The 17,322-nt window shown below is 46.0% G+C and overlaps 1 protein-coding gene across 1 annotated transcript; it reads left to right on the top strand.

The window, feature by feature from the left end:
* Positions 1-740: 740 nt before the first annotated feature.
* On the top strand, positions 741-15,353 carry LOC114860590 (lysyl oxidase homolog 4-like). Its single transcript, XM_029159279.3, has 15 exons — positions 741-920; positions 1,710-1,978; positions 2,068-2,717; positions 3,246-3,457; positions 8,071-8,109; positions 8,184-8,391; positions 8,631-8,811; positions 9,850-10,004; positions 10,091-10,258; positions 10,686-10,848; positions 10,923-11,166; positions 11,822-11,937; positions 12,304-12,440; positions 14,284-14,395; positions 14,473-15,353. Exons 1-15 carry the CDS (start codon positions 916-918, stop codon positions 14,541-14,543), a joined length of 2,730 nt encoding a protein of 909 aa, XP_029015112.2. The 5' UTR covers positions 741-915; the 3' UTR covers positions 14,544-15,353.
* Positions 15,354-17,322: the final 1,969 nt, after the last annotated feature.

The raw sequence follows: 17,322 nt of genomic DNA, 5'->3' as shown, positions 1-17,322 counted from the left end.
GTGGAATTCACTGTTTATATTATCATTGTCGTGAAATTAAAATTTTACTTGATTTTTTATTATAAATTTTACTTAATTTACTTGATTACGATTAAATTTTTCTTATATCCTTAATACTATTCATTTACCCATTGCGGGACAATAAAGGTATTCTATTCTCTTCTGCTGCCATTCATTCCATACTGTTCCTCTATACTATACTGTCCTCTTTAATGTCTCCTTGCTGCTGTAGACAGAAGAATTTCCCCATCGTAGTATGAATAAGGTTTATCTTATCTTATCTTATTTTATCTTATATTGTGACCATTTGCTCCGCTCATGTAGATATCTCTACTCACTATGAAACCAAACTTCATGCATAGACACTGTTTTTCCTGTTGAACATAAGGGTTAGGCATGAAGATTGGATTATCGTGATTCTAGGAGTATTCACCGACCGATTGAGCACGTACATAGAGTTTGAAAATAATAAGAGAAAATGGCAAATCATAATAAAATCAAATCAATTTAATCATCAAATTTGTCAAGAATTCTTCTGGAAACATAGGCTCTGGGTTGTGATAAACCAACCAGCTAACTACTGTATTTAACCCAGCTGGGCAACTAAATGGACCAGTTTCTGCTTTGCGTGGTATTTCATTTGTGTCGCCACTGAGTTTCTGTGGTCAGGTTCTCTTTGGAGACTGCAGATGATGGAAAGTGCAAATGTGACCCAAAGAAGAAGGAGAAAACCAATCTACTTAAATGAAGAAAATGGGAGGGATAGCTGCAGTATAGGATATCTGAGGGAGTGACAGACAAAGAAAGAGGGAGGGAAAGAAGAGAATAGAGAGACAGCAGGAGCAAACTCACAGCCTCCTTTTCCTTCAGAGCTTTCTCCCTTCTTTCTCCTGGTGATTCCAAGCTGAGATCAACATGAGGTGAGTTCAACTTCAACATTTCCTCGGTCTCCTCTCCTTCTTTTACTTATGTTCACTTTTAACATAGTTTAAAATGTATTGCCCTGAGCCACACTCACATTATCTGGGCAGAAAACTGAATTACACTTTGTGAGAGGCAGTGAAATTTTAACTTATACTTACTTGCTTATAAGCTGGACCTCTCACCTGCCAGATGGTTTTCCTCATTATCTGATTGCTCCTTATCTCCAGATAAACCTTAAAGACGTGAATGAAGGCTAAAATAATTCATTGCTCATTAACCCAAATATCTCAGACAGAGACACAGACCTGCTGCTTCATTTATGTGTGAGAACATTTTTATGATGGTGTTTATTTGCTTTTTTGTCTGTTGGCTAAATTTGTGCAGCTTAGCTTGAGGGTTTGCGGGAAGCCAAAGTTTCCGTTGGCTGCTGGATGGAGAGGCTACTTTTAGCTTCGGTTATTACTGCCTTCGCTCTGACGGCTTGAGACTGAGCGCTACGTGTTCACCACGTTCCTCAAGCATCTGCTCGCATCTGTCTTTTCAACGGCTGATTGTTTTAAAGGATGCAAACATCTATCAATCTTTCCTGTTTCTGTGGAATGTCCCATCAGGGTTACAAGAAAAAATAAATTATACGTTTTATGAAACCAAAGAATGCCAGTGCGTGTCTTGGGAGACGTCTGTGGTAACATGTGCACATGTATTTATGGACACATGTGCCGTCTCTGCTTTCTGAGCTTCACTTTACCTGAGGTCGTGGCTTCTTTCTGCTCTTTGTCCTCCAGGATGCTGAGCCTCGGCTCCCTGTCCACTCTCCTCCTCCTGCTTTTCCTCTCCCCGCCTCCGCTGTCAGCCCAGGAGGTGCTGGTTCGCCTTGCAGGAGTGGGCCGGCGTGGTGCCAACGAGGGCCGTGTGGAGGTGTTCTATAACGGAGCATGGGGCACTGTGTGCGACGACGAGGTCGATCTCAACCTTGCCAACGTGCTGTGCCGACAGCTCGGCTTCCAGCGCAGCTTCACCTGGGCTCACAGTGCCAAGTTTGGCCAGGGACAAGGTTTGACAATCAAAGACTAACACCTTTGCACATTTCTGAAGGTTTGATTTTTTGCGATTCAACGCCATGACTCTCTTTCTGGCTGTTAGGTCCAGTCTGGTTGGACAACGTGCGATGCAAGGGCACAGAGCTCTCCATCACACAATGTCGCTCCAACGGTTGGGGAATAAATGACTGCACCCATGCCGAGGATCTCGGGGTCATTTGCAGTCCAGAAAGAAGACCTGGCTTCGCTCCTGCGACTGTGGAGGACGTTCCTCCAACCGTCAGGCACCAGCAAAGCCAACCACGACAGAGGAACCCACCACCTACCGTGCCACAGTGGGCGAACCCTTCTCCACCTGCAGCTTCCTCTCCAATCAGAGGCCATGAGATCGCTCTCCATCGCACGCCAACCTCTGCCCGTCGCAACATCTCCCCACAGGAAAATGGCCACGAGATCCAGATTTTGCGACGGAATCGCGGAGGGTCCCGAACAAGCCAGCATGTGAGCCCAGCTTTGCCGCAAGGACACCAGCTGCCTTCACGACTGGCAAACAGCGCAGCCTACAGGCAGAGGCAGGAGGGCAGCCAGCCAGCAGTGAGACAGGAAGCAGAAGGACAGGTGTACAGACAGCCTCCCTCCCAGCAACAGTCTGAGCGCAGGAGCGACAGGTATCAACAGCTCAGCGGGAACCACGTCGAGCCAGACTCCGCATTTCCAGACACGGGGCTGGAGACCGATGTAGTGTACACTCAGGTAAAGGCACTGGCATGTGGATACATGTACCTCTAGTTCACACCAAAGAAGCAGCCAGATCTTCTTCCAGGCTCCCGTACAGAATTGTCATTTGTACAGCCACAGGCCAGTGGGCAAGAGTAATTAGAGACAAACTTAAAACCAGACCAGCTCATCTGCACCAGCGGATCCTGAAGTTTAGCTCAACCACCAGCCCCAAACCCCAAACAACGTACCTCATACCAGAGGAAATTGCAAGACGTTTGTCATTTGTGTTTGGCTTTTTCTTCTTTACACTCTCTTCACCCTTATGTTATCACCATGGCACACATCCCATCGCTATAAATACTAGTTTCCTCCATGCTGCATAGCGATTCAATTAGATGATTAGTTAAATGAGGTTTGGAGTCCAAATGAAGCCATGATCATTAAGTCAAATGGCATTTTAGAGCACATGATATGCTGGTGGTGCATGTGGCCTGAGGTCGGACTAAGTGAGACTCACATCCATCTCTAAAGCAGCTGTCACAGTGTGTTTCCTGTGAACAGGGAGCTGAGCGGGTTCACCTAGAGGAGGCCCGGCTGGTGCCCGTGCTGTCCAGCAACCACGGCGGTCTAGTGACGGAGGGAGTTCTGGAAGTGAAGCATGCTGGGAAGTGGCGTCACGCGTGCAGCCAGGGGTGGGACCTGAGCAACAGCCGTGTTGTCTGTGGCATGTTAGGATTCCCTGCTGCTGAGGCGTTTGACGAAAACGCCTACAGGTGAGTATGCGAGAATGGACGTGGCGGCGTGAAAAGACGGAAAAAGGCCGCGTGTGAAGCGGGAACGGGGATGGAAACGTGTGGTGGTCTACAAATCCCACCAGGGATTAGGCAGACCCACGCCTGTTCTGTCTCCCCTGTAGTAGAGGTTAACCGCGACAGCCACATTTGGCTGCTCATGTCCAATGTGGTGTGAGCCGAGCCCGGCTGGCTGCCAGGCTCGTCTGCTCTATTGGCTCTCATCTCAAATAGTGCTAGGGAGCATGTTATTAATGTCAGATCCAGACTACAGGATTATCATCATCATCATCATCATCATCATCATCATGGTGCGTATCTTTAAATGAAACCTCCATTACATGGTTTCTAATGTCATATAATTAAGAAACTCCCAGTGAAAAGTGTTTGCAGCAGCACTTTTTAAAGCGGTGGCGTGTCTCAATGTCTGAGATCCATTTCGTCAGCCTCTGTCAACATTTCTCACTAAGTCTCTTGTCTACAGTCAGTCAGTAGTCACCAGTCCTACGCTAACTTAAACCCATAACATTATGAATGTCAGCTATTAAATGACACTATATTATGGATAATTTGGATCCAGATCTGGACTTGTTTTCATTACATTACAGCCCAGACAAGTCCTGCATTTCAAGTACTGAAGTATTACGATCAGTACATTCAGTTGAAAAAGCTGTGGGCCAATGGTGATGATTGATGGACTATCTAGCCTCACACAGATTCACCAAAGGTCTCCAGATTACACATAAACCCACACTTGACATTTACCAACAGCCTAAAGTCAGAACAAATGTGGAATCACCTGGAGACTTGTGCTGACTGCTTTACAGCTTTAGCCAGTATTACTGGAGCACCTATGCCAACCTAAAAGCCCTCACTCACACTTTCTATGAAGCCCACAGACATGCTAATACGTCCCCCATCCTCGGTTTACGGGCCCAGATCCAGGCGCGCACGCAAATAAACAGTCACACACGCTCATTCACACGTGAACACAGGCCTCTGTGTGTCCGTGAGTCCGTCTGCCCGCCCGCAGGCGTCTTTTTATGGCTACGCTAACAGGACGGCTGTGCTGCGCCATCTGTCTCTCCACGTCGGCAGTAATTACCCCCTGTGTGTTACCTCTGCTCCACATCAGGACACAGCTGCTTCTGCTCCAGCTGCAGTGTTCGCCGCCGCCACGGCCTCGCACTCGATAACTGTCTCGCTCATGGGCTCATTGTCCTTCGAGAAGCACTCTCTCGAGTCAAAGATGTCACAGTTCCTCTGAATTTGGGGTAAAAGCAGGAAAGAAAACAAGAAATAAGGTTTTCTGGGGAAACAGTGTACTTGTTTGCCAGAAACCCAACCACCAGTTTGAACAAGGACTGGAGCAGGTCGGAGAATGCTGTTTGTTTGTTTTTTAGCTACATAAGTCACAGCTAAGAGGCTATTTTTTTCGTCTTTCGGAAAAGAATGAGCTGAGTGACAATTTTTAGAATTAAATGTTTTTGCTGGTGTTTTTGAAAAACCTCTTGAAATTGTGTCCAATTTAAGTCGCATAGTGAAAGCTAATATTTTTCTCATTTCAACTGGATAAAAAATAGGCCTTGGCGAGCTGCCCTGCACCTGTTCGACCGGAGGGGATCCGCATCGCGCTCTAGCTCTAGCTAGCTAACTCTAGCTTTAGCTCTAACTAGCTCTAGCTAGCTAACTCTAGCTCTAGCTCTAGCTAGCTCTAGCTAGCTAACTCTAGCTCTGTTCTCGTGGAAGACACGCGCCACCATTGTGGTGGCAGGGGCCCATGCCTGCTCCTCTCTGGGGTTTGTGTCCACTTGGACAGCTGTAATTATGGTCGGAGAGATCTTCTAATCTTGTACACTCAGTCAGTCCTGCTGTAGACTCTCTGCTGTGTCAGCACTTCCCTCCCTGGCCGTGCGGTTGTTTTTGTGCCTTTGTCTCTGCCTGTTAAGCTCCTCAGGGCTGTTTTACGGCGCTGTGCTTACAAAAGGCGAGTGCTAAAGCCATATTCTAGCTCCGCTGTTTCATCACATCCACACTCTCTTTAAAGCTGACAGTAAGTCCTCGAGCTCTTCTAATTTACTTTCACCCCTGCTCCTTGTTACTCAGCGGCTCAGTTACAGCCCTTTTAATGCCTTTGTGGCAATTATACTAAAACCAGCATTTCATGGAAAGTATGTCATTATGACCTCTTTGAGTTTTCCCTCCGTGGAGGTTGACGGGTCTGTCTAGAGGCTGTTGTGGAGTCGGTGTGGCAACCTGCACCCTCGTCGCCGCGGTGATTGTTCCAGTCATGGAGCTTTGCTTTCATGCAGCTTAATAACAGGTTATCTCTGCCTTCCTGACAGTCAGCGTGGCTTCAGAGCGGAGGCCTGTGCCGCGGTCACGACCTGTTGTGTTGAGGCTTGATGCTGTGGTTCACTTTATAACACACAGGGAGTCTGGTTCACTTCCAACCTGATCCGAAGACCAAGCCATTGCTCTCAGCTTACTGTAAGACGACTGAGACATGACTGAGAACCAGCAGAACACACGTTTCCTGTAAGCAACGCTTGTAAAAGTCAGAAGCGCTTGAGACTTCCACCAGTGCTGAAAGTTTCCCAGCAGGCAGTAACAACACTGAGGTTTGAGGGAGCTTTGTTTTCACAGAGGCGAGGCGGGGAAAGCTGATATGTACGTGCATATTTCCATGTCTGCTGTGTGTGAACCAACATGCTACCGCTCGACTGCACAGCCGATACCGCCGAGCACAGCAGGCAATTAAATGGGCAGCGCCGCCATCACCCCTCCCACACACCACGAACCAACACCCCCGTAGTCTGTCTCGCTCATTTCAATTTTTTGATTTACCACCCACTTTATTTTCAACCATGTAAACACACACAGACAGACACGAATAGAGGCCACTTCTGAGGACATTCCTCCATTTACCCTCATGCCCTCAACACAACCATCACACGTGTACACTTATGTACCCATTTCATTAGATTAAAAAGCCATACAGTAGCTTCTGTCACTATTCATTAAAAAGGAAGGTTGTGTCCTGAAATAAGAGCTGTGTCATTAAATGCATTCACTGTCAGAAGCAGCAAACATTTTCTATTTGTTCTCAGCGATTTTCAGGCTTTGGGGAAAGAAAAAGCACAGATAACTCAGGGGGCGAAAAAAACAAGGAAAATAAAGAAGGCAGTAACACAATGTGCGAAATCGAGCAGAACACATGTCATTTCATGTCTCCTAGGTCTGTAATTCCCTTCAGCCCTAAGGTTCGTTTTTAGCACCTTCTAGCCCATTGCGTTGTGCTTTTTAAAATAGAAGGAGACAGAAAAGTTTCAAAAACAAGATAATTAAACCTTTAGTTTACCAGAACATGACTTCAGATCGATGATCATGAGACCTGGAACCACAGGGTTGGTTAATGTGTCTCCTGGTCACAGACACTAAAGTCAGTGATTTCAGCCTCTTTAATGGCTCATCTATTTGTTTGTATTTGCTATAGAGAGTGTGTAGCGTGAGTCTTTTGTAGTAGAGAATGCATAGGAAACACTGCTTCACAGCAACATTAATGGATGAATAATGAAACAAATCCATGAGAATGGAAAGTTACTTTACTGTGAACTCTATTTACTGCACACACGGTTTGGCCCTATTTGTCTGGCCTGCTGTTGGACTGTAAATGATTTATGAGGAACACGTTGTATACAGTAGTTTCTCTGGCTGGTGTGTCTTTTTTTAATCCTTACACCCTCAAACACATGCTCAGGTTGTGGACACCAACCTGTGGAATACAAGGATGCCGGGGTTCTCCTGGAGACGAAACATGTCCCGTTTTAGTTGGACAAATATTTAATTGCACTGGGAAACTGGCCATAAACGCAGCTCTGTCCTGTCTATTCTTAGGGCCGTAACGCCTTTCATAAAGGCCGTCAGTCACGCGGCACCTGTCTGTGGTCGGCTCTAATGTGTGTGTGACACAAAGAGCCATTTTTCAGTCTGTGCCTGGCTTGTGAATCATTCTGTTTATTGAGGTCTTTCCCTTCTTTGCTGTTTTAGCCTGCTGTGTGTTTCCCTCTAGAGTTTGACTCTAGTTTAAGGTAATAACCATGAAACTAGACACATCTTAGAAAGTCCTGTTGATGTTGGCAGACTTCTCAGAGGTCATCGATGTGAATGGGCTTGTTTTTTTTTTATTCCACATGGATTCCCCCACACCAGACATCCACTGGAGACATATAGACAAACACTGAAACAAAAATGGAAAAACTAAACAAAGTCAGAACAAGGTGGTGGTTTAAAGGGGAAGAGTGAAAAAAGGGAGGTATGTGATCCGTTATTGTAAATCTCTGTCTTTTTCTCACTCCGTCTCCTACATGAAGGCTGTGTTTATCCAAAAAACACACACGCCCTTGCCAGCATGTTGCGTCTTTTTCGGTATTTACAGCTTTCAGTGTGTTTATTCAACGTTTGATAGATAGAATGGAAATGTCGCAGGAGAGAGGAAAGAATCATGAAGGATCAGAGATGAGAGTGTGGGGGGGTATCAGCTGGATGTTTAGTCTACTGGATGTAAATGTAATGAGAGGGTCTCTGTCTTGCAGGAAACTGTGGGACTCCAAACTAGCGGATCCATCCTCCAGGTAAAAGCAACAGTCTCACTTTGGATTAGAGTCGATCGTGACACTTTGCTCATGTCTGTTCGTTCCTCTCCCAGACTGAGGACTCTGATCACTAAAAAGTCCTACTGGGTGGAGAAAGTGCAGTGTCAGGGCGTGGAGGCCTCCCTGGCCCAGTGCCAGGCTCAGCTGTTCCTCCCCAGGGGTGATGTGCCGTGCAGGGGCGGCATGCACGCTGTGGTCCGCTGCGTCCCCGGATCTCAGTTCGCTCGCTACGGCAGAGCCCCCGCTCCACCCGCCGTGCCGGTCAGTGGGAAAAAGGCTCAAATACAGGCTGAAAGAATGTCGTTGGATCAGAGTTTAATAGGCAGTTGCACTTTTGTTTGCTTGTAAAGTAAAGTCACTGAAAATACATCACAGGAAGAAGCATGAGCTGAATGAATCAGAATTTCCATAAACTATACAGGAGCAGATTAGGCAGAAAGCGTCTAATATTAAGATCCCATGGTCCAACCATTAACGTTCTTTCCTTGTGTTCCTTCCAGCCTGTAGTCCGTCTGAAGTCGGGACCACGGCTCGGGGAGGGACGCGTGGAGGTGCTACGTGAGGGCAAGTGGGGCACAGTGTGTGACCATTTGTGGGACATCAGTGCAGCCAGTGTCGTCTGCAGGGAGCTGGGCTTTGGAACAGCCAAAGAGGCCCTCACCAAGGCTCAACTTGGACAAGGTAGGACAGGCCACACACAGTTTTTAGACAAAGCTCATTTAGAAAATCCCATGTTGAGCGTCATAAAGATTCATGCCCTCTAATCTGAACCAGATCCGATCAGACAATAAACCCAGAAAAAACGATTGGAGCCTCACCGACTTCCATCATAGACGCTGATGGTGGAGGACCAAAACTAAACCTTTGTGTGAACGTAGTACAGCATTAAAAAACACAATTCAATCAGTCAATCACAAGTGAGCAACAATCATACTATCAGGAAGTGTCTAAATCCACTAGCCACTAAATTGCTAAGCACTAATTTTATTCTAGGAAATAGCCCCCATTTGTTAGCACTGAGTTATTGTCTTTATTTCCGCTTCATACCTCTGCAGTGACTCTGTAATTACATTCATTTCCGCCCATTATCTCTCTGCCCAAATGACCACATAGCCTTTCCTACTGTGGAGGCTGTATTTCCTTCTCTACACTTTACTTAATGAAGTAAGTAAAGGAAAGTATTTGAGTATTGCTTTTAGGGCTGTATTAAACTTAGAGCACGAGAGCTGTTATGTGTGAGCGTCAGGACTGTTCATGCTTTGTGAAGCTACAACACAAGGAGGGATGTAGAGGCTCGTGTGCAGCACAGTCCTCAAAACTCAGAACTCAAAGCTCGACTTGATGACCTCATTAGCTATTTAAAGCCAAATTACAGGGCTTTGTGGGTCTTTAGCCTGGGCCCTACACACCTACGCAAATAGAGATGTGTTTTGCAAGATTTTGCTCCATTTTGGCGTTTTGGTATCTATTTTGGTTTGTAAAGCATGACTCTGGTGTTTAGCGTTCAGCAGTGAGTTAGAAAGTACAGTATAAGCTCTCTGGCTCAGCTCAGTTTTAGAGCCACATCAGAGGTCTCAATCACGTCTGGGCTTTTAATGCCTCTTTGTGGACATCTGTGGCCGCAGAGGCACCAGGTTTTAAAGGGTTGTTGCATGTGGCTTGTGGTTAATAAGAGTCATGTGAATCAATCGTCTGTGGCTCCACACCCTTCTTCTGTAGGTACTGGTCCCATCCACATGAACACCGTCCAGTGCACAGGCAGGGAAAGGTCGATTACAGAGTGTCACTACAGGCCGGTACCGCTTTACAGCTGCAAGCACACTCAGGATGTAGCGGTCCGGTGCAACACGCCTAAAACTGGCCTGGAGGCCACGGTGAGTACGACGTTTCCCAGTACATAGACACCTGCCTGCATATCCACCGACTGGCCTTCAGCAGTGGACTCTCCATCCACATCCAGGTGCGTCTGGCCGGAGGCCGGGAGCCCACAGAGGGCCGCGTGGAGGTGCTGATGGAGGTCGGAGGGGTGAGGCGCTGGGGCTCTGTGTGCAGTGAGAACTGGGGCATCAACGAGGCCATGGTGGTCTGTCGCCAGCTGGGCTTGGGCTTCGCTGCGAGAGCTCATCAGGTAGAGAGCAAAACACTGAGATGTTGATGTTTTTTCTGTTCTGTCTCTGCGCCTCTGTGTTTCCTCCCTCTCGCCGTCCTACTGTTTGTGTGTCTGTGCTGTGTTATTACTGAGGGCTGAAGTAATTACAGGCTTTTCAAGCGTCCACTTCCAGCACAACGAAAATAAAAGAGGGAAAGTGAGGTGAGGAGAGATCGGGAGAAATTCACAGAGCAAACAAACTCAAAATAGAAAAGTGCATGGAAGGTGGGACGGGGGCTGCTGGGAACATTTAACAGGCAAGTTTTAAAATGGTGAAACAGAGTGGAAAATGTGATAATGTGGAGTGACAGGCGAGATTGTAGGAGACTTGTCATCGTCCAGTAGTCTTTATTCCATGTGTTCAAACAACAACACAGTTTGTTCCCCTTCACTTGGCTTTGTGCAGGAGACCTGGTACTGGCCGGGTTCTTCAAACGCTGGAGAGGTGGTGCTGAGTGGGACTCACTGCGTCGGCACAGAGATGTCCATCCAGCAGTGCCGCAGGAACACGCACGTGTACTGCCCGCGAGGCGGCGACGGCAGGGCCGCAGGTGTGGCCTGTGTAGAAAGTGAGTGGCAAAGCAGTGCGTTTGGCTCCGCCATGAACGCCTGCAAGGGTTAACTGTGACTCTGGGCCCCGCAGCTGCTCCAGACCTGGTGGTGGATGCCCAGCTGGTCCAGGAGACGGCCTACCTGGAGGACCGCCCCCTCCACTTGCTCACCTGCGCCAATGAGGAGAACTGTCTGTCCTCGTCCGCCGCCAGGATGAACTGGCCCTACGGCCACCGCCGCCTGCTGCGCTTCTCCTCCCGCATCATGAATATGGGTCGGGCTGACTTCCGCCCCCGAGCCACCAGAGAAAGCTGGGTGTGGCACCAGTGTCATAGGTAAGACTGTGGACTTTAAGCCACCTGCTGCTCCTCATTCCACCAATTAAACATTTTATTGAGTGCTGCGATTTTAGCTGCTACAGAGTTTGGTTGGAAAAGAAATGGTGCCGAACCCCCTTATGGCACATGAGCAGGCATCATTATGAGATGGCACAAGAAAAGAAGGGTTTTACAAGCAAGCACAGCTGCGACCAGAACATAAGCAGAACTCATGAGCAATAGATGAATGGGAATTAAAGATTTGGTGATTGGCTAAAAATACAACATATAAGTCTGTTATTTAAACGGCAACATACAACAAACATCCTTCTCACTGATCAAGCAGTTGTTAGGGTCAGATCCATGCCCGCACTCTGATCAGCCTGGTTTCATGTTTCAGCGGTTGTGGTTCTGACCACCAAAACAAGAAACAGAGCTCTGTGTCTCACAGCCGCGACCCAGTCACCTATCCGGACAGCGGGGCCGTGTTGTGGAAACAATTGTGTAATGATTCCAAGATGACGTTTTTACATGCTGCTTTCACAACATCAATACCAGGATTCCTTTTACCAAGGACCACAGATCAAACCAACGAAGACGTGTTTCTTCAGGTCACGTTCTCCTTTTTAGACGTTCAGGCTTTACTCTCATTCCATCCTCTCCCCATCTTCAGGCACTACCACAGCATCGAGGTGTTCACCCACTACGATCTGCTGACCCTCAACGGGACCAAGGTGGCGGAAGGTCACAAAGCCAGCTTCTGCCTGGAGGACACCTACTGCCCCGATGGTGAGAACAGTTCCCAATTAATGACTGGAGCAAAGGCGAAGGCAAAACCAGAGACACAAACAAGAGAACTGAGAATACATAAAAGTGCAAGGCTGAAATGCCATAATGAGCGTTTGAAGTCAGCTGTAAGATCAGAGGCCAAGACCAAATGGATGTTGGCCTTATGAAGCCCAGACTTTATGCAGCTTATTGTAGATCCTTTCTATTCATTCAATGTTCCCAAAACCAGATCTGGTTTTTTAATCATATTCTCAGGCTGTCGGTAGAAATTTAAAACCTGAGCGAGTGAAAGCTGAGAGCATTTATGGAACATGTTGTTTCCTTTTAAACTCTCCTCGCACATTTGCGTCTGGTTTGTTCTTGCAGGCACTCACAAGCGCTACGCCTGCTATAACATGGGGGATCAGGGCATCTCAGTAGGCTGCTGGGACACCTACCGCCACGACATCGACTGCCAGTGGGTTGACATCACAGACGTGCGACCTGGTGAATACATCTTCCAGGTCTGTTTATTATTAATGTAAAATTATGCCATTATGAAAAAAAATGTATCCATACTTAATTTTAAATATTGTTTTTGCGTCTTGGAAAAACACTTGAATCAGGTAAAGAAGCAGAAGGAAAAACTCCAGAGAAGCTATTTCAACTTCTTAAAACACACATAAGATAAAAGCTGTGATAAAACACTATAATTCCAGTAAAATGGCTCTTGAGAGTGTTTCCAGCCACTCAGGTATACAGCATGTGTGTCGTTTGAAGGGTGTGTGTGTATTTAAGGAAAGTGAGCGTGGTCTGAATCCTTGCAGAAAATAGACCTGCTATTAGTCTGCCATTCAGAAAGTACAGGCTTGTTGGCAGGAAAAAAGCTTTGTCAGCACCTCCACATATGTGCAACCTACAGCCCTCTGTCTTTTCTCTCTGTCATTGGTTTAATATTTTCTAAAATGGTGTTGAGTCTAATGGAGACGTTAAGGTGAGACTAGCACGTGTGTGGACTGTGTGCAGGCTGTGGTCCTACTGAGCCATAAGAGCCTGTACACATGTGACATGTGCCACGTCTTGAGCGGTAATGCCACATACATGTCATTAAGCAGAGATCCACGGTTGTCACGGCAACGGGACCCAGCAGCACTTTGTGGTCGTGACTGTGGCGAAACGGTAGTTGAGCTGCTCGCAAATTTGTATAAGGAGTGAGAGACTGGGGGAGGATGCCTGCCGGTCTTTTGATGCCGCTGGGTGTTTCTTTCCCAAGTAGATCGGGGTGGCGGCCATTTTTAGCAGCGTACATTTAAACCGATGAGTCACGTCCACCTCGGCTTGTCGGCTGAGCTGGACGTGACCCCTCGTCGCTCTGTCGGTTAAAATACAGCTACACAACCTCATTTAACGTCACAGTGTCAAGCTTTCATTGTTCTGTAAAACTGGCTGCGGGTTCAATGGGTTCACATTATTACAAGAGCTTTTACACCGGTGGTGTAAAATAATTACTTACATCACTGGTAAAGTGTAAATAATAGAATAGTGAATTATGAAGTTTACATGTCAGATCCTCCTTCATGAGTGTAACTCATGCCATACTTTTTCACTGTATGTAAAAAATGAAACCGGGTCGCTTTATTGAACATGTGGTCAGGTTATCTGTTTGATGTGTGTGGGGGGAAAATTCATTTGTGTGCCTTTCTTATATATGGCAGGCAGACAGACAGGGTGGAAAACAACAAACCTTGACAAGCAACCATGGCTACAGTCTAATGATAGGCTGCAACTTGAATCCAAGCCCAAAACTGTCATCTGCACCCCTGGGCCCTTTTTCCCTGCATGGTGATAACAGTGGAAAGTGATGTCATGCATCACTTAGACCCCCAATTTATACACCATGAGGCATATAGAAAAAAGAGAACAATGACTCTGTGGCTTCTTAGTCAAGCCATGTGGAAAATCTGTTCCCCTGACTGTTGGAGCTGAAGTGCTACTTTCTCAGATGCTGATAGAAGTACTTTTGTAAATATTATATCAAATCGTTCAGTTTTCAGTTAACTTAGCTTTCTTTAAAATCTCTTCAAGCAGTTTAATACTCAAAACATGTCTAAATGTATATTGTAGATCCAGCAAATTCAACTAGTAACCTTTGTTAATAATGTTATAGTAGCTAATGAGCTAAATTCAGTGAGGTAAAATGTTAATGTACAAGTTTTTTTTAATTTAAGACATCTGTCATCTGCATAAAGGGAAATACTGTACGATGCCTGTGTACAATAGGAAAGAAAAAGGATGAGTTGCTTTTTGTGGCGTGTGTTTAAAGTTCAACTCTACTTTAGCCTCGTATCTCTTCTTCTGCTGCTCCAGGTGGAGGTGAACCCGTCCTTAGACATGGCTGAGTCTGATTTCCAGAACAACGCGATGCGCTGCAGGTGCAAGTACGACGGAGCCCGCGTCTACATGTTTGGATGCCACGCAGGTGCGTCAGCCACACACGCCTCGGTGCCTCCCCTCTGCCTGCTGCTGCCGACTCACAGCTTTGTGTGTTTCCTTCAGGGGACGCCTACAGTGCCGAGGTGGAGGATCTGTTTGACCACCAGCGTCAGATCTCCAACAACTTCCTGTGAATGGATGAACACCCAGATTTAAGGACGGAACTGTACAACTCCTCACCGTGCGCCACTTGGCAGGGGAAGGAGACTGAATGACAATGACATGGCAGTAAATAGGAAGGCGAGGGCCAGCAGCAGGAGGGTGGGAAACGGAAATGCTTTGAAAGGACTAATAGGATCCTGCCACTGATCATCAGCAGCAGTGGCTGTTCCTGTTAGACAGTCAAAGAGACAAAAGGAGAAATTAGAAACACTAAATTTGTCTTGAATTCTTCACTAATTTAAGTTCCTTGATTAAAACATAAGCCCAGTTTGAAAAGTAATGCATTGAAGGCACAGGAGAGCGACGCGCCCAATCTTCACAGTTTATCACAAGGCTGTTAATGACATCAAATGTAAATGAAACCATGTTTTCTGTGCTTTCACTGTTACCATTACAAAATGCGTTTTTACTGACACAACTGTGTGCGTGTTTGGGTTCGAAACGAGAAACCTTTATTTTATGGTGCTACTTTCCTTATTTGAATAAATTTTGTAATGTATTACAAATGTATTGTCATGTACAGTTTTATAATACCTCTCTGGAATATTGTTCTTTACGGCTCTAATTTATACAGAATTTTAACTTTTGCGTTGAAATGTGTCCCTGTGTGGCTGTGTTTTGTATTGTTAATTTTATTACTATGATAAGTATTTTTACTTGTTTTCTTCTGTACCTGTTTAACATCAGCAACATCCGATGAGATGAGTTTAGAACTGGTACAGCTACCATTGCCACAGTACTTGGTGAAGGTAGTGAAAGAATAAACGTCAGACTGACCAAACCGTCTGGATATTTGAGGCATGGTTATTTAACTGAGGACAAAGATAAAGGTTAATGTCATATTCATAATGGCATATTCTGCAAAACATCTGAGGAATCTGACAATGTCCTAAGGAGACTGTATTGATTCCCTTATTCATCCATCCATCCATCCATTTTCTTAACCGCTTACTCCCTAGTGCGGGGTCACGGGGGTGCTGGAGCCTATCCCAGCTGGCTACGGGCGAGAGGCAGGGTACACCCTGGATGGGTCGCCAGTCCATCGCAGGGCAACACATAGACAGACAACCATTCACTCACACACTCACACCTACGGGCAATGGAGAGAAGCCAATCAACCTAATGCACGTCTTTGGACCGTGGGAGGAAGCCGGAGAACCCGGAGAGAACCCACGCAAACACGGGGAGAACGTGCAAACTCCACACAGAAAGGCACCAGGTCCGCCTCCGGGAATCGAACCCAGAACCTTCTTGCTGTGAGGCGACAGTGCTACCAACCGCACCACCGTGCCGCCTTCCCTTATTCAATTAAGTAAATTAGATTAAATTTAAAGTTACCCAATAGCAGCACCTAATATTTGTGTTTTATATTCACATATATTTATATTGTTCGAATCCGCTGCTTTCCAGGTGATTTTGAATTACCTAAAAATACTAAAGTTTCAACAGTGACCAGATTTCCTATCTTTTCCTGGGGAGCCTGAACTAACCCTATGTTTAACAGTTGTTCCCACTGCCATTCCCATTGAAACACTGGGAACACCATCACATTATATAGTCCATAATTTAAGTGCTGAATGATTTGGGTCTTATTTTCTCCCTGACAAAGTGTAAAAGTAAACTGACAACATTACTTACTTACAAACTGCAAATAGAGAATACATGTACAATTCCAAATGCAATTTTCAGTGAAAGTAAAAGAAATGCCTAATGTTATTTATTATAAAGTGCTGTTTCTATTGAAGTGATCCAAAATCCCACTTCAATAATGTGAGGTCTGTAAACACATCATTTAGTACCGTGCATTCAGCCGTCAGACGCCACAGGATCACGATGTGGATGATATCCAGGAACCTTAGGGTCCGTGGTTTCTGCAGGCCACAAGTCGGAATCTCTTGACAAGATACCAAAACTCTGTGGTAACATAAGCATATTAACCAATCAGACAGAACATTGTGACCAGTGACATCGTGGATAACACTGACTATGTCCCCACCATGGCTCCTGTCATTGTGGGATGAAGTGGACAGTGAGGGGGATTGAACCAGGAGAAATGTGCAGGTGTAAGGATTCGTCAGAGGTCTAGTTGAGTCTATAGCTCAACGGGTCAGGGACATGTTACTGTATGTGCAAGTATTATTCATTCAGAATTTGAATGTAGCCTGTTTTGTTGTAGAACGGTTTATTTTTTATGTATTTATGTTATTTATGTATGTACTGAACCATTACTTGTCCAGTGCTTACATAGTTTGCATTTAACATTGGTTTGCACAACACGTTTGCCAACAGTGGCCAGTGTTGCTAGGAAACTCATCACACTACCACCCCAAGTCTTTTATTGTGGTGAGATTGTTGAGACAATGCACATTTTATGTGCTCCGTGATATAACAGCCCTTCTGTGCAGCACGTATAGGCCAGACTTGGCACTTGGAACCACTGCTGGCTCAGTGGTGGTTTGTGTTTGTCTTGTTAATCTAATGATCGTGTGTGAGACAGTCGGCAAACTGCTCTGTGGTACATCACCTCCTTATGAAGCCACAGTAAAACATGAGATTATGGGCAAGGCCCAGATCTCCCACGATGATGGTAAGGAGCTGCTAAGAGATGTAAGACGACAGCACAAGTGTGGGAGGTCCACTTCTGTTCTACCTTCATACAGACGGTCACATGTGCACTGTGTTCTGACTGCAAAGCTTTAAAATATGTAAAAGGAAAACAAAATGGAAGGTTCAACAACCTGTGTAAAAAGC

The sequence above is a fragment of the Betta splendens genome, chromosome 1 (genome assembly GCF_900634795.4).
Source record: "Betta splendens chromosome 1, fBetSpl5.4, whole genome shotgun sequence".
Classification (NCBI taxonomy): Eukaryota; Metazoa; Chordata; class Actinopteri; order Anabantiformes; family Osphronemidae; genus Betta; species Betta splendens.
The sequence above is the reverse complement of the archived record's forward strand: the minus strand, read 5'-3'. Positions and strand labels throughout refer to the sequence as shown.

Excerpts from the sequence above, each read along its gene's own strand:
- LOC114860590 (XM_029159279.3), top strand. Across the intron at positions 10,259-10,685 it reads TCGCTGCGAGAGCTCATCAG|GAGACCTGGTACTGGCCGGG; the intron begins GTAGAGAGCAAA and ends GGCTTTGTGCAG. Across the intron at positions 11,938-12,303 it reads GGACACCTACTGCCCCGATG|GCACTCACAAGCGCTACGCC; the intron begins GTGAGAACAGTT and ends TTGTTCTTGCAG.